The sequence below is a fragment of the Cajanus cajan genome, chromosome 11, assembly GCF_000230855.2.
Source record: "Cajanus cajan strain Asha chromosome 11, NIPB_CcT2T_4, whole genome shotgun sequence".
NCBI lineage: Eukaryota > Viridiplantae > Streptophyta > Magnoliopsida > Fabales > Fabaceae > Cajanus > Cajanus cajan.
Genome location: NC_138527.1, coordinates 37,424,029 through 37,446,198, shown reverse-complemented (window position 1 = coordinate 37,446,198; position 22,170 = coordinate 37,424,029). Strand labels below are relative to the sequence as shown.

The 22,170-nt window shown below is 32.9% G+C and overlaps 3 protein-coding genes across 5 annotated transcripts; 1 reads left to right on the top strand and 2 right to left on the bottom strand.

Moving 5' to 3' along the window:
* Positions 1–326: 326 nt before the first annotated feature.
* On the bottom strand, positions 327–2,330 carry WUS (Homeodomain-like superfamily protein). Its single transcript, XM_020361288.3, has 3 exons — positions 1,728–2,330; positions 1,540–1,637; positions 327–962 (listed from the first exon to the last, which is right to left on the bottom strand). Exons 1-3 carry the CDS (start codon positions 2,116–2,118, stop codon positions 600–602), a joined length of 852 nt encoding a protein of 283 aa, XP_020216877.2. The 5' UTR covers positions 2,119–2,330; the 3' UTR covers positions 327–599.
* Positions 2,331–13,388: 11,058 nt separating this feature from the next.
* LOC109800828 (Calcineurin-like metallo-phosphoesterase superfamily protein) lies at positions 13,389–15,167 on the bottom strand. 3 transcript variants are annotated; one of them, XM_083066683.1, is made up of 2 exons: positions 13,776–15,167; positions 13,389–13,566 (listed from the first exon to the last, which is right to left on the bottom strand). In XM_083066683.1, exon 1 carries the CDS (start codon positions 14,953–14,955, stop codon positions 13,789–13,791), a length of 1,167 nt encoding a protein of 388 aa, XP_082922809.1. In that variant the 5' UTR covers positions 14,956–15,167; the 3' UTR covers positions 13,389–13,566; positions 13,776–13,788. The 3 variants fall into 3 exon arrangements, with proteins under 3 accessions (XP_082922809.1, XP_082922807.1, XP_082922808.1); XM_083066681.1 differs by having other exon boundaries at positions 13,556–13,700; XM_083066682.1 differs by having other exon boundaries at positions 13,556–13,694.
* Positions 15,168–17,149: 1,982 nt separating this feature from the next.
* Positions 17,150–21,448, top strand: LOC109801649 (uncharacterized). The gene is given in 4 exon segments (XM_020362764.3): positions 17,150–17,247; positions 18,459–18,782; positions 18,784–19,322; positions 20,889–21,448. Coding segments are annotated over 4 exon segments (1,050 nt in total). The 5' UTR covers positions 17,150–17,235; the 3' UTR covers positions 21,064–21,448.
* Positions 21,449–22,170: the final 722 nt, after the last annotated feature.

Sequence of the window (22,170 nt, the reverse complement as noted above, 5' to 3'; positions counted from 1 at the left end):
ATACTACTAATAAGCTAAAAAAATAGGTCATTAATGCTTCACTGTTCAATTCATTGGAAACGACGGAGTGACTTTTCTTTGATTTACAATGTTTGCACTTCTGATTCGAATACTATTTGTTGGATGTGGTCATGGTGAAAGACTAGAAATGTATTAGGACTTTGATCAGAGAGACTTGAAACTTCCATTCCAAGCCAAATATATGACAATATTGCATATGATACACTTACTGTTATTTGTTTATTTATGGTGAGTTTGGGATAAACTCAGGTTGGATCATTATCATTATCTTTTTCTAAAGCCAATCATTTCGATTACCAAAATAATGAAGGAATGTTTACGGGAAATGGACAAAATAAATAACTATGATTAATTAGTCAGTGTCAGTCCATTAAGTTCCCCGCCCGCGCATGACATGTGTCAGGTTGGGAACGGCTCTTAAACTGAGTACACTTGCACACTGATTATATAACCATAACTGACTAAACATTCAGACAACCTAATAAACTACAATTAATCATAGAATGATAACCAATTAAGCTAGGCTATCATTATCATCATCATATAATTAACAAGTTTAGTATATATGGATGAGGTACTTAAGCGAAATCTGGTGATCTGCGAGTGTAGGAGTTGAGACTGAGCTCCAAGGAAGCACGAGAACCATTCTTGAACCCATCTTCAGTGTGATGATACCAGGTGTTTCCATCATAGTTATAAGAATTAGACTTGAGGTTGCAATAGCCATGAATGTCCTCACCGTGCATAGGGAATAAAGGGAGGGTTTCAATCTCAGCATCACCATCCTCTTCTTCTTCATCTTCTTCGAGGGTTTCTTCAGTTGGCCTTATTTTGTCAAAGAAGTTGGCGTAGGCTGAGGAATATGGATCCACACCAACCCATCCCAAGTTGTGGTTTACTCCAACATGGCCACTGCTACCCCCAGCTGATATTGAGCAGTCCTAAGAAATTAAAAGGGTTAAAATAACTACACTCATTTAAAATGGTTTAACTCTTTGCACAAAAGATTTCTAAATCTAGACTTTTAATCTCTAAAAGTGGCAACTAGTAATGAGCTAGTGAGCTCTTGTTTGAATACCATCAATATATGTTCCCTATCTAATTGGTGCCTTGGTGGCTTCAAGAGAATGAAAAAAAAATGTAACTTTTACTATTCATGAAAAGTTTTCCTATATACAATCCTTGGTTGGGGTTCTTCCTTTTATGGAAGTTTCAAGGATTGAACAACGTAAATGCCTGATTGTCGCTCCTTTTTGTTGTTAAAAAAGATATCATTCATGGGTGTGGTAGACTAACATTTACTTGTGCACTCTGCAATCTTACATGAACGATTGATGATGACAGCTGTGATGGATCATGGATATTGCTTTCCATTTCAATGCATCATGCACATGAGCAGTGATAAAAGAGAAGAAAAAAAATATATAGCTAGGAATCCATTCGAGGGGTGTAGTTACAAATTATATAAAATCATTCATTTCCATAAAATTCCAATTTGGAGACATCTTAGTAACTTACCCTAAAACTTTTTTCCATGGGCACAGAACCATATCCATAATTTCCCATCTGCCCCACAGTAACCATCTCAGCAGAAGAAGATGATGCAGGAGAGATCCCTATATGTAAGATAACAACTAGTTAGTATACTTGTCCGAATCCGAATTAAAAGGAGCAAGGTTAATGAAGAATAGAGTTGAATGATTTACCAGTAGAAGACAAGTTAGAATACTTGGTGTGAAGGGGGTCATCAGGTTTCCAAGCAGAAGCAGAAGCAGAAATATTTCTTTGTTGCATGGGGACATTATTATCAGAAGTGAACCTTTTCTTCTGCCTTTCTCGAGCTTTGTGGTTCTGGAACCAATAAAAGACATTCTTGCCTTCAATCTTACCGTACTGCCTCAGCCTAGCAGAGATCCTCTGAATCTGCTCTGCACTGGGGGATCTAATTCCATTGTTGTAGTAAAGGTCCTTCAGTATTCTTATCTGGTCGCTTGTGGGAGTCCACCGTGTACTACTTTGCCTGCTCAGAAACCCTCCTTTTCCACTGCCACCATCCTCGCTTTGTTGGCTCGGTTGTGCTTGTTGAGGTTCCATCATGCAAACAAAACAAAAACAAATGAGTAGTGTTATTGTTGAGGGGAGAGTGGGGGCTAGGGGGTTATAAACTTATAATAGCTGATGGATGAGCCACATAGTACATGGAGTAATAAAGCGAGAAAATCACAAATAATATCTGGGAGAGAAGGACTGAGGTTGACAGAGTGGTGTTCATAAAAAGGGAAGGGACAAAAGAGAGCTTAGAAAGTGAGGGTACTATCAGGAATTACTTGGATGGAAAGCCATGATCACCTATATATTATTATATATATATATATATATATATGCAAAAAATTAATAATAAAGTATTTGCACACACAGACAGTGTAGAGAGAGAGAGAGAAAGGTGGAAAAATGAGGCATGAAATGATATATTGGATGGAAGGAAAGAAAAAAAGTAGATGTTCTGAATGAATGAATGAATGGCAATGGAATGGAATGATGCGGGTTGTGATTTGGGTGTTCAATAGGTTCTTCTTTTGATGGAGATATCAGACATGGCCCCTACTTATAAATATTTATTTTTATTTTTATAAGAAATCCTACTCTATAATTAAGTCGAATCACCAAGCTACCAAGATATTCTGTACTTTGACGTGGAGGGTAAAATTGTATTTATAAACTTATGGTGCATCCTATGGATTCCAAATAATGTTTTATTTATTGAGTGAAAAGAAAATAAAAAGAAAAAAGAAAAAAGAAAATAAATTATATATATTTTTTATTATTCTTCTTTAATTTTATGTTCATATACTCAAAAAAAATCTCATTTTAATATCTTTCATCGTTTTTCTATTGCATTATTATTATGTTTATTAATTTTTTTTTTAATTTTTCCATAGACTCAAAAGGAGAAGTACTAATAGAATTTTCCTTTCCATTAGGGCTATTTATTTCTTATGTTGTGCATTGGTCCGCATATTCTATAGGTATTTCAGGAAGTAGAGCTTTTCAAATTGTACTTGCATGTGAGCCTGCAGGAGGACTAGTGATGATGCATGTGCAATGAAGACTATACCCTATGTGACAAAAGATTTTCAATATACAGTCTTGAGAGAAGAGGGGATCTTAAAAGGTCTATTATAAATGTTTCTTCACAAGCCTGCATTATCGACACTGCACCAAAGACCAAAAACAGAAAAATAATAATGTAAATACTTCTTCTCAAACTCTCTTTTGGTTATACGTACCTTTCAACTCATTTATCCTCAACCAGAAACAAATTTTATTTTCTTCTTGCTCCTTTTCTATATCAAACTTTCTTCTCCTTCATTTTATTTGTCACTTTAAAAATATTTTTTATCATTATTAATTATCATAAAAATTGGAATAAATGTCACAGCAACATTACGATTCTTTCCGGTATATATGCTACACTTTTCAACTTATTCGTATAAAGTGACTGCACTTTATCTGAAGAAAAGAAAATAGACAGACCAATAAGATAGGCTCAAACGATGAGAAAATCTTGAAACTATAGATCGTAGTGAGCCTATTGAAGTGGTTTAGTGAGAAATTAGTTATCAAATAAGCTACAACCCTTTGATTTCTCTTGTCTTGTGTCTCTTTTTGTCTCCATATATACCTACTACGCCTACAATAGTTCATCCCAAAATAAAACCAGTTGTTCATACGATCACACCTACTACTATTAAGAAAAAAAACTTGCGTGTGGGGGTATAAGCGTCAACTTAAAGATTGATAGAATTTACAAACAACCCGTTTGGGAAGTGTTTACATGTTTTACAAAAATCTATCCCATAATAATTTTTGTTATTATTATCAAGAGTATATTTCATCGAATATGAACACTATTTTTTTCTTTTAAGATTTGACATATATAAAGTAGATAAAAAAAAAATTGTTTCTGTATGAATTTCCTGTATATGCAAAAATCAAGATTCAAACAACTACCGAAAATAAGAATATATGAAATGAAAAGAATAGTATTATATTTATGTCTATAAGATTGGTATATATAGGATATAGTAGCAGTAAATGTAAAGGTAAGTGGATGGAATTAGTGATGGGAACAGTAACAGGTCCCTTATGTTATGAGTTGTGCGAGGTAGCACAGCACGCGCCCCAAAAATTAAATGCATTGGCATTAAATGCAAGGGATGTCACGTTTTCTGGAGCTTTTTTCTGTGTTTATCTTGGGGTGAGATCAGAACTCGAAAGCTCCATCATTTTTTGCCACTGCCCGCGGTTCAGCTTTCAGCGTTTTATGCCATTTGCCTGTGACCAGAGCAACCCTTGAAAGTGAGTGTGAGAGAGAGCACTGAAAAGATGCATGCTACCTGCATTCTATACCACTCACTACTATCCAAAATTTTATTTATATATTCACTCAACCCATATGTCCAAAATCATTGCTTAACATCACCGGGGTACCCCAATTGCTACTAATAAGTAATATCTTAATCTTAGGCCCAAGATCTTCTCTGGGGCATTATGTAATATCTATAGCTCCCAGTAATCACTTCTTGCTCGATCGGTGGTGTGGTTAAATGGAAAGTAAAATAATTCGATGTCTAAAAAAGTAGTGTGTATAAGCAAATGGAAACAAAAAAAAGTAATTAAATTAGTAAGGCCTTTTCTTTTCTTTTCTTTTTTTTTCCTTCCCTCCCGTGCATATAACTCTGCTGTGAATAGTACCATTGTACAAGTTTTACATAAAAACGAACCAATCGGGGAAACTAGTGTGGATGGAACTATTCAATCTTTCCTTTCTGAATTCATTCTGTTGTAACAGTCCCGTTCATTTGATAGTTGATACAAAACAAAAACATTGGAAACAATATACTGATTTGAACGTTATTCAATCCTTCGAGTACGTGTCTCTACGTTTCAACTTTTTCAGATTGCATAATTTGCTTGATTTTGACACCGCCATCATGAGATTTGCCTTTCCTTATCATGCATTTACATGGCAATGTAGCATCGCTCGGAGCTTCCCCTCTCTCTAGAGGGTATTCGGTATTCCTTCATTTATTTAAATAAAATGCATATATTTATGAAATAGTCACATTTTATATATATATATGATATAAACCTGATTTTGCAAGGCAAGTCCTTTTTCTCTCTCTCTAATCCGAAATCCTGAGCTGCTTACCTCATAAGGGAGTGTGACCTAGCTAAAGCCGCAGTGGTACACTCCCTAGTCTTACGGGTAATCATCTTCTTGCACTAATTTTCTACCCGTATCTCCAAAGATACATCACAAAGATCATTCCATATCTCTCTCTTTAGCCTTCTACTTCTACTCGTCTCTTTTTCTTTTTGCTTTTCTTCTTTCCTTGTTATAGACAGTGACTTTGCAACCATATAGAGTAAAATCCTAGTCATACAAGCTCAAAGCCTTCTCATTTTGATTTTGTTCATATTCTGTACGATCACAATTACATTCAAATGGGACAGGGGTTCAGCGGTAGGGGTTGATCCACGCTTAAGCAAGGTCAGGGGTTCGAATCCTGCCTTGTGTATGCTATCGACGGTGGATACTCCAGGAACGAACAAAAAAAAAAATTGAGATACGAGGCTTTTAGTTAATATTCTGTATAGAACTGAGAGTAGATTAGACATCATGCAATATGGTTTTGAAGTAATTAGTTAATTTCATGTTCAGTTTAATTAATGTGCTATATTTTTTGTGTGATTTGATTCTTGACTGATATTATAAATCAATTAAGCTTGGGCTTATAACGATTACCACTTTTTTTTTCTATATATTTTGATGTGATATTCTAGGTATTGTGGGCTCCAATTTAATTTCAAGGCTTATTATAGTGCGTGTTTGGTTTTCCCTTATTATTTATCACTTGGCCTTTTACGTACACAAAGGATTTTTTTCTTTTCTTTTCTTGCAATAGCTATGTTTGGATAAATAAATAGAAATAGGTGCTGCACACATATTTTAACGCATAGCTAAATTTTTGTTGTTTAAGTTGTCAAGAATTCAAACTATGTTCCACAAGTTTTTATGCACCAAAATAACTCAATTTTAGGGTCAGTTTAAATCTCACTTGATAATGTCAGAATCTCATTGGTAGGCGATATTGTAAATACTCCAATGGGTCACTGTCAATGAGACCCGGTTCATATAATTTTTTTAATAAAATAGATTGTTAGACACCCAAAAGAATTTATATTAGACACCTATGAAAGAGAAAAATAAAATGTAGGTATAATAGACACCTATTAGGTATACTTCTTTTGTCTTAAAGTTGCTAATCAATTAATATATTTAATCATAAATAATTTATTTCATAAGTTATTTTATAAAATAGATTGTACACATAACAAATCTTCAATGTATCCTTAATCTATCTATAACATATAATGACATACCGAAGTAATTCAACTAAAATCGTTATATGAACTTTAAATATATTTAATGCTAGGATTTGGATGGCGATAAATTTAAGGAAACAAAAGGATGGGAATTAGGCATGGAGTTGGAAAAAGGACTTTGTTTCAATGGAAGAGGAGTTGTTGGGAAAAAATGGTGATTGTAGTGAAATGCATAAAATGGCAACATATATATGAAGGAGATAAATGGGTATGAGGACAAACACATCAATACTCAGTTAATTAAGCCCACATGTACACGTTCCTCATGTGCACCCCCCCCCCCCCCCCCCACCCTCTAATGTGCAGTTTTTTGTATGCAAGTTAGCTCTATATCAGATATCCTTTTTTTTAAAAAGAAAAAAAAAAAAACCTAAGTAAATTGAACCATAATTGCTAATAATGAGGTGATGTATAAGGGATTTGGCAATGGCATGGCAGTTGAAAATACAATTCATTTATTCATTGAATACAGTTTCTTCTCTTTTGTGTGGAATAAATGTTTGAGTTGGTATTGTATAAGTTCAACACTACACAACAACGGCCAACTTGATTTCTTATAGGTCATTTGACTGCTTAATTATAAATTATAATGCTCACAAAATAAAAGTGATTCATTAATAGACTTCATTATAATGAAAGATATAATAGAAAATTAACAATTAATTACTAGTACATCTGGCAGTAATTGTGTGTTTTTATAATTAAATAAAAAACAAAATACTACTCAAATGTTTTTTATATAAAGGAAAGAAGGTGGTACTTTTTTTCAGCCACATCAATTGATTCATTATGTTAAATCATGTAATTTCTCTTGTTAATTTTTTTTTTAAAGTAACCTGCACCACTCAAAACTCTCATAGAGGCTCATAATAGTTTTTGAATTAATTATTGGTAAATAGAAACTACTTTTAAAGCTTCCGTGAGACATTTATCTTAATGGTAATGACACTAACACTATTATTAACACATTCTAATATTTTCATTAATATTATTTAAACTTATTAAAAATATATTTTCTCTAATTTTATTTATTATTTAATGTTTTTATTTTATAATTTTAACAAAATGTGGGTTAAAAAACTCATGAAAACAACCTTCGTTAACCTATTTGACAATTGACATCATGAACCCCCGCGCGTGGGCTTCCTACCGTTACCTGAGCGTTTTTCTTTTTCTCTTTATTTTTTCTTCTTATTATTGTTATTATAATATTATTAGATCTAATTTTGTTCTTGTATAACATCCGCTGCAGATTCCTTTTCGGATTGATGAAAACATTGAAAAGTCTAGTCGTGTATCAGATACAGACATTCATCGAGTGAAATTTCCATTGTTGCACCCGAGACATCCTTTGTTTCAATGCATCATTGCACTGTCTCTATTTACAAATTATCCTATTTACAAGTTTCAATTATTCAATTCACAAAAAAGTTATTATTAATAGGATTTTGGTATCAATCAACAAATCATAAGCCCGTCAGTATTAAAAAAAAATATATATATTTGAAACAATTATTGAAATGGACATTTGACGAAGTTACCTAAAAAACTCACACGAAAAGGAAAGAAAGACACACAACAGTGATTTACGTGTAGCAAAGTTATTAGACAAGTAATAGATATTAATATAATATCATAATAAGGATTTTACATTATTAATTAATTAGAAATTGTTTTTATATGATTTCTAAAATAATTATTATCAAATTTAATAATTTAAATTAATTAATAATTTATAATCGACTGATAATGTAAAAAAAATTATACTGTTAAATTGTTATAGACAGAACTATAATATAATTTAACTTACTATACGGGACATCTCAAACAAATGTTCCATATTGCATAGCATAAATATGATGGAACATACAACGATATACGAATCGAATCCACAAATGATGGACCTCCCAAATGCACAAAACCAACCAATTACGTTGTCGTTTTGTATGTATGCACACTAATAGTTGACGTGGTCATGATCAACTTTTTTTTTTTATATAGTAAATTACATTAATTTATCCTAAAATTTCATAAAATTACATGTACTTTTAATATCTCTATATTAATCACTTTAATTATTTAAAAATATTACACTAACATTCCTTAATTATTATATAACTATTTTTTAATTATATAATAGATTTATGCAAAAGTTGTTGTAAATATTAGAAAAATAGGAATGTTGGATATAGTTTCACGAAATTTCAAAAAGTCTCGGTGTGATATTAAAGGAGTATAAGAATTAGGAAATATTCCAACATCTCATTGCATATGAGCAATACATTAATATATAAAATATTTTATACAGCTCAAAGGATTAGAATTCCAATCAAATAGAGAAGGAAACGCAAGAAACACCTTATTTCACTAAACAGAATTTTCGTATACCAGCAGTTTGGCATTAAATTAAGTTTCATTTCATTTAACGAAAATTAATTTGTTATTATAAATATATACTAATAAATAGGAGTCATTTCATTTAATGAAATAAATATTCATTCTCTTTAAGAGCAAGTCTTGTCTTGTTACACTTATACCAATAATAAGTTTTAATAAACTTACTCAATTCAATAATTCACATTTTAACATCAAATTTCAATGACTTAATCGTTAAATTAAAATTTTTTAATCTATAAATCTAGTCTGTAAATTTTTCAAAAATTTAAAAACTATTTGATATTTTATTTTATTAATTCAAACCAATGCTATCAATCTCGCACCTAGCAAGAGTGAGGCAAACAACTTCTGTATCACGTCCAACGCTTTGACGTTGCACGTGACAAGATAATGAATTTTCCAATTAGAAAATTAATGAATATGACTCATCAAGCTCAAAAAATACTAATATGCATTGACAAAAACATCTACTCAATATAAACAACACAATTCCAATTGACATTATAACATACAACCAACAATTAATGGACTAGAATTATCAAATCCACCTCAGTATGTTTAAAGAACACAAAACCTCAATCTCAACTCAATTTAGCAACATAATTAAAAAATGTAAGAATGATTCAAGTAGAATTCAACAAGAACAACACAAAAACAACAAATTATAAACTCCCTTTACCTTTGAATCAATCCAGAAAAGAGGTAGAAGAGAAAATGGAATCCTTCGAGGAAATCTACACAAAACATCACCACCATTTGATTCTTGGCCTTTCAAGCCTTGAAACGGAACACCAATTCTACACTTGAACTTAGGGGAAGATCTCGACGCTCTCTAGAGAAATCATAAGAAAAATAAAGAATCCTGACTCTAAAATTTCTCTCTCTAACTTATTTCTAAGTTGTCTGAAAAATGAGTTTATAGAATTGAAGTCTTATACACCTTTCTTGGACCGGTTAATGTGACCTTTGCTCAAAGTAGTTCTCTAAACAACCTAACCCATTAGAACCTCTAAATCCTTAAAATTTTGCAACAACTAATCAATTAAGCATTGCATAAACAATTAATAAAACATCAATTATTAATAAAATGCAATATTACATTTATAACTACATCTCTTTTTTCAATTTTAGGTTTTTTGTTTCAAGATTTTACCGTAAACTTTTTATATAAACTTCTCACCTTTTCTTGCAGATTTAGTTTATTATTTTTTAAAATATAGAGATACAAAATATTTTTTATTTATATTAATATAAATTTGTAATATCTATACCAATAAATTATTTATAAAAAAAAACACGAAAACAGTCATAATACTTGTACGTTAACAAATGATATTTTCTTGTAGAGATTTTATAAGTCCACCACCCTAATAATATCAACAAAGGAATCTTGCCAAAAATATAATTGTATATATAAGCACCAAATTAATAACCACATGTCATAATAGTTTAACTCTTCCCTGAAAAAAAAAAGTTACCTTTTTTTTAATAGTATATAGATTAACACGTGTGTGTGTCTGTGTAAATTACTAATGTGATAATGAAATTTTGATACGAATGAAAGTTAAAAGCATTTTATTGTTTTAACTTGACCTTTTCTCCATAGCAAGAAATGGAGAAGTGTGGAAATATTTTCCACTCAGCTTTAACTCTATTAAAATAAAATGTCGAGTAAAACAAAGAATGTAATTATTAAATATTATCGGTGTAAAAATGTTTTACATCAATCAATTAATTAAAAATGATCTTTAATATATGTGACTTTAAACCAAATTATAAAAAATAATGAACTTACTATATGAAAATCTATAGGATGGTAGAATAAAAATAAATCACACTTTCATACATTCTAATTAAATTAAAATTACCTTCAAAAAAATTAAATTTAAAATTTAAAATCTGTTTCATGTTATCATAGTTAATTTGTTATAATAAGTATGTCGGTAAGTCTACAGTGATTTTTATTTGATAAGTGTTTCTTGATTACATTTAACACGTAAACCAAACAAACCCTTAAAGGTCTAAGTGAAAACATTTTTCTTATTATTTATGTGGACGATTATACTTTTACATGGGATCGTAGAAAAAGTACTTATAGCCAAATTTAATTTAGAACACCAATGAAATTTGTGTCATCAATTAAAAGCACAAGATTATTTACTGGAATCAGTTTTTTCTTTACAAAATAAAATCAGAATTGAATACGTAATTACAATGTTTGCCGTGATAAAGTATGTAGCAAGTTCAACCACAATTGAATAAACAGAGACAGAATCTTTAGCAAAAACATATTTATCAATTTCACAATCGAAAAGTGTTATTTAAATTTAGCAAAGAACACTTTTCTTTGCTGAAAATCTTGCACAATCGTAAATAGTTGGATCCAAAAGCCATATGCAATCTCGTAACCTGTTTCTGAAAAAAATACATTCAAGCCCAACCCAATACAATTAGTTTGTGGGCTACTTTGCAGGTCCTTCTCTTTGATGTTCAAACTCTTTTGGCATATGATAAACACACCTCCATTCTCGTATAAACACACCCCTTTTTTAAAAAAATATATATAAAATGTCTAAATTACCCTTAAAAAAAATAAAATTCTTAAATTTACACCCCCGCACTCCACACCCCCTTCCCCGCACCCCGCACCCCACACCCCCCTTCTTCCTAAAGTGACAAACATTGTAGTCCGTAATTGCACTCCCAGTTTCTCTACAGTGGTCAGGTCTCTATTGTTCACCAGAAGCATGAGGCCCGCCCCAATTGCGGTGAGCGTGGCTGCTGGCACACGCATTGCACAGAAAAAGTTAATCCGGAAAAAAAACACCAGTTTCCGGCGCCGGCTTCACGGATCTAGCATCACCGTCTAACATTCCGGAAAAATGCACACCAAATCGCGCGCAGTCATCATTTCGAGATCGAACGCACGAATTCCAGAGCATTGCGGAGAGGCTGAAGCAGACAGTACCAGCACCAAATGGACAAAGCAGTAGCTCATCCAGATTCAAGGAACAACGATCCGCGATCGCAAATCAATCAGAGTTCAATAAAAGAGCTTCCAAGGTCGGCTTCGGGATTCACCAAACGTCTCAGAAACTCGCCAAGCTCGCCAAGTGTAAGCGAATTACAAACCTATTTGAATTGATTTTTAGAATCATACGATATTGAACTTTTAATTCGTTTTGATCTCGCAATGGCTAAGAGGACTTCGATTTTTGACGACCCTACCATGGAAATCCAAGAGCTTACGGCGGTTATTAAGCAAGACATTACCGCATTGAACTCCGCGGTTGTGGATCTTCAGTTACTCTGCAACTCTCGGAATGAGAGTGGGAACGCTTCCACCGACACCACTAGCTTCTGAGTCACGAGGCTCGCCGCAATTGAGGGGCCTCGTGCTTCTGGGAACAATAGAGACTGGCCACTGTAGAAAATTTGAGGGTGCAATTGCGAATTGCGGACTACAAAGAAGGGGGGCTTTAGGAAGAAGGGGGTGTGGGGTGTGGGGGTACGGGGAAGGGGGCTGTGGGGTGCGGGAAGGAGGGTGTAAATTTAGAAATTTTATTTTTTTTAAGGGTAATTTAGACATTATATATATATTTTTTTAAAAAGAGGGTGTATTTATACGAGAGTGGAGGTGTGTTTATCGTCTGCCAACTCTTTTTTGTCATCATTTTCATAACTATGGACATAAACTGAATCTAACAATGAAACGTTGAGTCCAACGTGACAAACTCTAGTTATATATGGTTAATAAATTGATTTTGATCAAGGAATCCTTCCATAAGAAGTTTATGACAAAAGTCTTCGCTATTACAATGGGAGTTTTTTGCTTTTGCGTTCAACGACTTTGTTTTTCCTTTGTTTATTAATAGAAAAAGAGACTCTTCCTATGTCTCTATATTTTTTTTATATATTAAAAGTTATAATAATAAAAAATAAGATTTAAAAATATATAATTATATAGATTAGTGGGTGAATAATTTTTTTTATCTATACTAATATATAAAGGGAATACCCTCTTCAGTAACCAACTTGATTTCCATTTTTTTTACTATTATACCTTTTTATTTAAAAAAAATTAAAAAATATTTTTTAATCAAATTTAAGAACTTAAAATTAATGAATTAATCATAATACTAATTAGATCAATATATTTTTATTATTTTATTTTTAGAGACACGAAGTAGCTTAATTCCATTAATTATTATAAAACGAGTAATTTTAAAAACATATTTTATTTAAAAGTAAAATTGTCCGATCACAAATGAAAATAATATAAAAAAAGGATGATTATTAAAATTGAGAGATCCAAGTATTTCATATTTTTATTATAAATAAAATAAAATTTGAGATTAAATAATAAAAATATGTTGATTTAACTAATGGCGCAATTAGTTATTCGATTGTCACCGTCTTGAATTCAATTTTAAATTTGATAAAAAAAATATTAATTTGTAAATAATAAAATGATATAATATTCTACTAAATATGAAGATAAAAGTAATTCCTATTGTGGATTAGTATAAATGCATCAATTTTTTTATAAACTGCCACGTGCTTCTAATCAAACAACAGTCTCACTTTATCTCCAAATGCATCCATGAACTTAATGCAAGAGTTTTGTTGCAGCTTATGCTTTAAACAGAGTGTTTCGTTGTGAGTTTCCAACAGAAAAAGCAAGACATACCGCAGAAACTGTATGCATATACTAAGTAAGAATATATAGTGCAGAAACATTCTACGCTAGTAGACATGACTACAGGCAATACATCAAGCAAGCAATGAAGAAGAAAGAAAAAGGTTGAACCAATTGATGGCAGTCTCTGCAACTTTGATAAAATACATAAAAATGGTGAGACCTACATTAATGATGAAACGAAATTGAAAGGAAATAAATGACTTACCAGATGAAGGACCTTAAGCCTGAACTTCGACTTGCCTAGGAGCACCGTGTTCACCAAGCAACACATGGTCTTTGCCCACATCCAAAGCACCCTGATTCTGATACAACGGATTGGCGGTTAATATCCGTAACCCCGAATTTCCGCTAATCTCCAAAACCTCAGGCAAACCGTCACCGCAACCCTTGGACAAACCGACGTCGATCCGAATGGCCTTGTCGTCGCAAACGCCGTTAATGCCAACCGTCTGAATGGTGTGCCCCATGACCATCCTCTTAACGCCGGGAACGGTGGCAAGAACATGCTCGAGAGCGGAACAATCACAATCACGGTCATCCCCGCGCGAGAATTTCCTAACCCAAACGACGCCGTCTATGCCACGACAATGCTCCGGGGAAAACCGACCCGTGGAACCGTTAATCCAATCCCGAACCTCCTCGTTGATCTTCTCCAGGCCGTACGAAGTGTGCTCCGGAAGCAACCCGCCGTGCACGAAAACCGAGTCGCCAACGACCAAAACGGTGACGTTCTGCGTGAGGAACCTTTTCGAAATTGGGCCGTTGGGCCGCAATGCCGCCACACGGGCCCGAAAGCCGTCGTGAAACTCTTCCCTGACGCCGCGGAAGGAGGAGGGAAGGCCTTCCATTGGGTCAATGGGCTTTTCCAGACCGTGGCAGAGGCTCTTCATTTTGTTCCCAATTCCGAACCATTCCCACCAAACCCTAAACTCCTCCACGCCGCCTTTTGTCGCGAAGCGGAAATCGCCCTCCACGTTCATGATCTCGTGGTTCCCGTTCATCGTGATGATTGCGCCGCCGCTGCGCGCCGCCTCGCGCTTCAGCTTCTCCAGGAAGTAGAGGATCTTTAGCTCGTCGCCGCCGCGGTCGAGCACGTCGCCGACCTGGACCACGGTGGCGGAGCCGCCTACGTAGCGGTCGGCGGCGTCGATGAGGCCGGCGAGGCGTAGGGCCTGCTTGGACTTGTCGAGGTCGCCGTGGAGGTCCCCGATGGCCACCAGGCGGGGCGGCGAGGGGAGGCGCGTCGGGAGCGGCGGCGGAGATGGCGGCGGTGGAGGGAGGAAGAGGCCGCTGACTGAGAAGTCAACGAAGGTGTCAACGAACGAGGATAGGAGATTGGGAATGTGTTTGCAGAACGTGGTTGAGGTCTCTTCTTTCCCTTCCATCGCGATTCGATTCAATGCTGTTCTTTCGATTTCTCGTTTCGGAAACACAGAATTGCTTGCGTAGCGGTTTTGAATTTTTGGGAATCAGTGGTTGCAAGTTAGGAAAGAAATTGAAGTTGTTTTCTTGTAAGGTGTGGAATATTGTTCGGTTTTCGGTCTTCCCTCCTGGCTTTTTCGAAGGATGCAATGAATCAAATTTATGGCTTTCTTTGTTGAACGTAAAATATTATATAAATATTCAACAAAAACTATTATCACACATCTATAACTTTTTACTAAAATATTATTAAAAAAATGTAGAAAAAAAAAATGATCCCCTCCCTTTTTATTTACTAAACTAGACTTATTTTCTATAATAAGTTAGAATTTGATTTTTGAAAAATCAAATTCTTCTTCCTTTCATATGTGATCGACACTGTTTATCTTGTTAGAATTCAGTTTTCAGAGAGTTGAATTTCAAGTAAAGATATATATATACAAGGAGAGATCTTTTTATTACAGGAGTAAGTTTACCTAAACTTATTCTGTTCAATAACTCATGTTTTACATCAAATTTCAACAATTCAACCATTCAATTTAAAGTTTTTAATGCATAGATCAAATCTGCAAATTTTTAGAAAATTTTAAAATTATTTAATACTTCATTTCATTAATCTTTGATCAAACCTCGAAATTCCTTAAATTTATAGTAGAAATAGAAGTCCTCGCCGGAGGGAATGCATGGTGAGGAAGAGGAAAGCTTCGCAAGGTGGTGATCGAATTTCATGGTATCGTTGCTTGTGAAGATGGAGGAATATTTGTTGAAAGGGACTTTAGTTTTAGGGTTAGGTTTTGTGGGTTTTTGCCATTGCCATTGGGAAATGGGAAAGGAAAACGCTCTCGTGTGCTACTCAACGTTTTGGTTTTGGAAAAGAAAATAAAAAAATTATATATATATATATATATATATATATATATATATATATATATATATATATCCTCAAAACTCGGCTCCGAGAATTGAATTTCGATAAAGATGAACAGTGTCGCCTATGGAGGAGAGCAAATAGCTTCTTTGGGACCGAATTTTAACATGCTACATAGATTTGGTCTACTTTGGTAAATAAAAAGGAAGGGGTCCATTTTTGTATTTAATTTTTTTAATAATATTTTAGTAAAAAATTTTGCACATCCATTCTCTATTTTCTATCATATTTCTATTCAATAATATACTAATGGGATTGAAACATAAAATGTTTAATTATTAGTCATTTCTATTAAATAAAATATAGAGATATAATGATATGTAATCATTTTTTGTTTTCACTTTTTAATCGACCATTATATCTCTTAAATATTAAAAAATAAATAACTTCCATCCTTTTTGAATACTCACATCCATCTAATATTCCATCTCTAATTGTTAGAGGCATGAAATAACTTACCCCTCTAGATATATAAAGGCAAAAGTATGATTTGTTGTATACATTTTTTAGATGATTTTACCTTTAAAATTTTAAATAATAAAAAATAATATTAAAAAATAATTATTTTTACAAACATAAGACTTAAATTTGAGATTTTAAGATTTAAAGATGAGGTATAATATTGGTTGATTTAACAAATATAAATAATTTTTAAATATTTATTAAATAAAATATAAATATATGAAGTGTCTTGACTTTACTAAAATATATAAAAGCATAACTTAGTTTAATATGCACATTTTTTTAGACAATTTTATTCCAAAATTTGTAAACAATAAAAAAATTTAAAAGTTAATTATTTTTACAAACAATCAATCTTAAGATTTGAAAATAAAGCACCACATTTATTAATTTAACAAAAATTTATAATTTTTAAACATCTTTATTAAATAAAATATAAAGACACGAAATATCTTAACTTTAATAATATTTATTAGAGGTTTAGGTACTTTGTATATTTAATAATTACACAAATAATTATATTTTGTATATATATTTTTCTAATTTTATTATTTATTTATAAGTAATTATTATAAAGAAAAGTTAACAAAAAATAAAGATAAAAACAATTATTTAAAAATATATTTTTTATTAATAGTTATAAATTATTAATAGAGAAGAGATACTAGGTGTCTCTAATATTAAAAAAAAAAAAAGAAGTGATTATTGATTAGTTAAATATTTCGGAAAAGTAGAAAAAAGGAAAGAAAAAATAAATTAAATAAAAAATTGTGTAAAGCAAATCAGTTTACCATCGCCTTGTATATTATTGATTAATACTCAGAGAATCCACTCAACCGATCCTCACTTTTACATGTCAAAGCAGGTCTTCCTCTTTCTTTCTTTCATTATTTGTTCTATTCCCTTTTAGCAGAGTCCACAATTCTCCTCACTTTTGTCATCCTTCAAGGTATGCAATTTCATCATTTAACAAATTTTGGGGGATATTCGGTTTCAACTTTGTCCGTTTGATTATGGGTTGGGGTAAAATTTTGATTTTTCTGCCTTCTACTCCAAGATCAGTTTCGACTACAGAAATGGGGGAAAAGACGGAATATCGGTTGATTCTCTTCTTGCACATGATGTTGTTCAGAATTTTGTTTTCTTAGTTAATTTTTTTAGTTAAAAATTCGATGTGCTGCTTTAATCGTGGTTGGTGCTTGTATTGCTCCCAAACTATGCTGAACAAGCAATAGCCTTAAATATGAACTTTAGTTAATTTTAAGAAGAAAAATAAGAAAAAGAGATAAGGTACTGCCGATGTTTTTTCGTGGATATATAGCTAACAAGAGTTCACATCTTGATCATTATGGTTAATTGTGTTTTTTCTGGGTTGCTTTGTAGTGTCAAAACACAGATTTATTAATTTATCTATTATCTTTTTTTTTTTTTTTTTTTTTTTTTTTTTTTTTTTGCGTTATAGCGTTTTCCAGCTTGAGCTTTTCCTCTGCCGGTGAGATCTAGTTTAAAACGTAAGTGGCTATATTTGTGGCTGAGTCAATTCTTTGTGTGCTGTAAGTTGAAGACATTTTCAACTTCTAACCAGGCAATGTTTAACGTAGAAATCCGATTGCAAGAGGTTTCATGTCTGGCAAACATGCTTTTTGCTTTGTATTCGTGTAACCTCATTTCAGTACTTCTCTTGAGTTGATATAGATGGGTCCTATAAACTTCCTGAAGCTTCAAAGAAGCAGAGAATATTACTTTGCAGAAGACATTATTTTTTAATATGTAAAGTTCTTGCCTTCCTGGGCTTATTTATGGTACATTTGTTTGAAATGAGATCTATGACATAATATGATTAAAGTACTAGGGAATTTACTTTTAATATTTGTTTTGCTTTTTTATTTTGTTTTAATATATGGCATCCAACTTACTGTGCTGCATCCTTTTAGTTATGTATTACTTTCAAGGCCCATAAGCTACCTGATATCTTCCCAATTACTCTTTGATAGAGCTTTGCCAAGGGTTTTCATATGATGAAATATTAACTCCATGTATATTATGTTCTTAACATTTCTATGAAATATTGGACAGGGCATGGCGGCAGATGAAGATGCTAACGTGTCCACTACAAAGTCTCAGCTTGGTCATTCACATGAAACATGGAAGCCGGAGATTGAAAGAAGCCATCTCCAAGTGGATGTATTGCAAATAGAACTTACAGAGGCAGAGGCTTGCAATCAGGGTTCAGATGTAGATGCAAAAAAGGAGTTGGAGGTTCTTTGGCGAAGAGTCAAGACTGCCTCTACAATGTTGACATACTTAAAATCAAAAGCTAGGCTCATGGCTGTTCCTCATTTAGCCCATACATCTTGTGGCATCAAACAATTAGACGGGGTAGGCTTTGTTGACAAAAATGGGGGTACCAATATCAGGTTGGTCTGGCAATGTTGATCTTTCTTCATTTGATGACACAGATGAAGAATCTTGGATGGGAATTAGCCATCAGCATGGTTCCTTAGATGAACACGATACAGCTTATATAGGTGAGCTACTCGAGTCTGTACAGATGGTCGCAGATGTGATGGAAGCCCTTGTCAAAAGGGTTTTATTGGCCGAGTCAGAAACTGCAATAGAGAAGGAAAAAGTAAGTACAAGTCAGGAAGAAATTAAGAGGAAGTCAACCCAGTTAGAGAACATGTCTACGAAATTAGAAGAGATGGAGCTTTTTGCTATGAATACAAACAGTATTCTAAATGAGATGCGGCAGAGAGTTGAGGACTTGGTGGAAGAAACAAACAGACAGAGAGAGAGAGCTGCTGAAAATGAAGAGGAACTTTCAAGAGTGAAAGGAGAATTTGAGTCTCTGAAATCATATGTCAGTGGTTTAATCACAGTTAGAGAGACCTTGCTTTCCTCGGAGAAGCAGTTTCGAACTATTGAGAGGCTGTTTGAAAAGTGAGTATATTATATGCTACAAGCAATATGCTACTATTAAATGTCCTGATAATTATCTGATGTCTGACCTACATCAAGTTGCTTGAGTTAAATGCTTCAGTACACTTCCTGCTGCATTTTTATGCTTTATAAATGATTTATTTTATGTTTACTTGGCACCATACCATCACATTAATTTTTATTGGATTGAGTGTTCTAATTTTGTAAAATAATGTTAACCTTTTTGTGGGCATGGCTAGGATTTTCTCTAAGCACATGACCAGGGTCTATCTTGGCTCGTATTTTAGATGCAAAAGTTCATATAACTCTGAAATAATTTGAGGAGCCTTTAGTGACAAAAGAAGTATATATTATTAAACTTGGTGTTGTTGACATGTCAGACATTATTTAAAGGTCAATTAAGAGCTAATTATATTCTTGTTTATAATTATTTTCATTGTGATTTGGTTAACTATAATGTTTTTATTTGAACGAAGTCTCGTCTTCTGACACATCATTACTTTGTGGTTGTAATATTGTTTCATTCAGGAAGATGTCTTCTGTTTATCTTCTGCTTGACTTAGTTGGTTTTAATATAAAAGTATCACCGTATTGGAAGTTGGCAACTTGGTTTTCTTGTGAGTGCATTTTTTCTGCTACTCTCTGTGCAATAGTAAACTTTAAGTGTAGACTTTAAATTTTGTGTGTAATTAAAGCTTAATCTGAATAATTGTTGTTTTGATCAATATTAACTACTGATTTATAAAATTGTAGTATTTAAATTAGAGTTTAGGGTTTTTAAACTACAGTATCTGTATAGAATTGGTCCTTTATCTATGTAATGCTTCAATACAATCCATTCACTTTAAATGCTAGTATTGATAAATGCATTTGGGCACATCTCTCTTTGTCTTGGCAAATGCCAGCATGTTCTAGCCTCAAAGGCTCAAAGGGTTTTCAAAATATAGAGTGGCATGGCCTACCCATTATAATGAAATGTCAATCGGAGAGTCAAGCCTAGCTCACATGGTTTGAACATTTGCTTGCAAGTTTTCTGCAAAAGAGGGTGGTGAATATCCCCTAATGGAGCACCCTTTTCCCATCACCTTCTTTTTGGGGCCCCTAATGGGAATCCCTTAGGCACTACTCTAGGCCTCCCAAGACCTAGTAGAGTCTTGTACTAAAAACTTTTTAATTGAAGCACAATTTTGTGTTTCAAAAGCCAGTTATTATGTCAAGATAACATGGGTCTTGTGGCGACTGGTGATGTGATGGTATGCTGCATTTCCATGTTAATACATGCTTGTGTTACATGTTGATGACTAGGTGTGAACATCCACACATTTGCCTGTTGATGGAGGAAAAAACTAAAACATTTATTCCAAGCATGTTTTCATTCACATAAATTTTGGTGGGTGTGGATCAGTAAAAGCAACAATTAGTTGTTTTTGCATCAATTTTAATGTGATTCTTATCTAAAAGTGGATTACAGATGTGAAACTAAACATGCACTTCAATTCTGATGTAGAATGTTCATTTCTATCTGGATATGTATTTTTCTAACCACATGATGTTGCTCTTGAGCAGGCTAGTTGCAAAGACTACTCAATTAGAGGGTGAGAAAATGCAGAAAGAGGCCGAAGTTCAGAAACTTATGGAAGAGAATGTCAGATTGAGTGCACTGCTTGACAAGAAAGAGGCTCAACTTCTAGCATTGAATGAACAATGTAAGGTAATGGCCTTGAGTGCTTCAAACATGTAAATGCCAATGCACCTTACATACTGGTTGCTGGAGTTATCCAAGTGAAGCTTCACTTGATAAAGAACTTGATCAAGGTCCTCTCATCCATAAGAGGCACTGAAAAAGGGCTATCCACAAACATCATTAATGCCTTTATTTTATTTTCTGGTGCCATTTATTGTTGTTGAAACTGAACGTAGAAAATACTTGTGCTTGGAATGTAAACTTGGCGTGCTCTTTTACGGGGCAGGAAAAAAAATGAGAATGGGAGTGTCTCTTTGCTGTAAATGTTGGAGACCGAATCACAAACCTTACATCATAGATATTACCGAGTAATATTTGTTTATATATAGATTAAAATACTTATTTTAATGATAATGTTTTTAAGAACTATTTTGGATCGAAAGTGTTTTTATATGGTTTTATATATGGTCTGAGTTTTATTTTAAAGCAATTATTATTAATGCCTCTTAGACTACTAGTCAACTCATGGTTCCTTTCATTTTTTACTTTGAGAGCCAAAACTATATCTTTAATAATAGATTAAAAAAAATGATAATTTGATTCGTTTTAAAAATGAGATTTAGGGTTCGATTGATAGAGGAAAGAAATAAGTGAAAAAGAGTGTGGACAAGTAAAAGAGAAAGATAAGTGAGAAAAATAAATTTTGAGGCATTTGATATTAAGATGAGTAGATAGAAATAGATAAGAGAGAAATAGGAAAAAAAAATCTTTTAATCATTTTTTCATTCAAAGTGTATATATTAAATTTTAATCGATTATGTTATTTGTTTAATAGAATTTACACTTTTGCTTTAGAAACATAACTCTTATTTATTTGCACTATATGATAATCTCTAAATGAACTAAACCCATATATTTAGTAAACTGTTCAATATGTTTTTTTTTTTTTGAAAATCCACTAAATTCATTCTACACGTATTTTGAGAAAATTCTTCGTGACAATATATGTGAACTTATGCTACAATGCAAATACTTAATTGATTTGGGTAATTTTGTTATAAATATCTTGTAATAAGAATTAAAGGGAGTAATAAATTTGGACAAAAATTAATTAAAACTAAAATGTGAAAAGGGACAAATATGCCCTAAATATCCATCAATTTA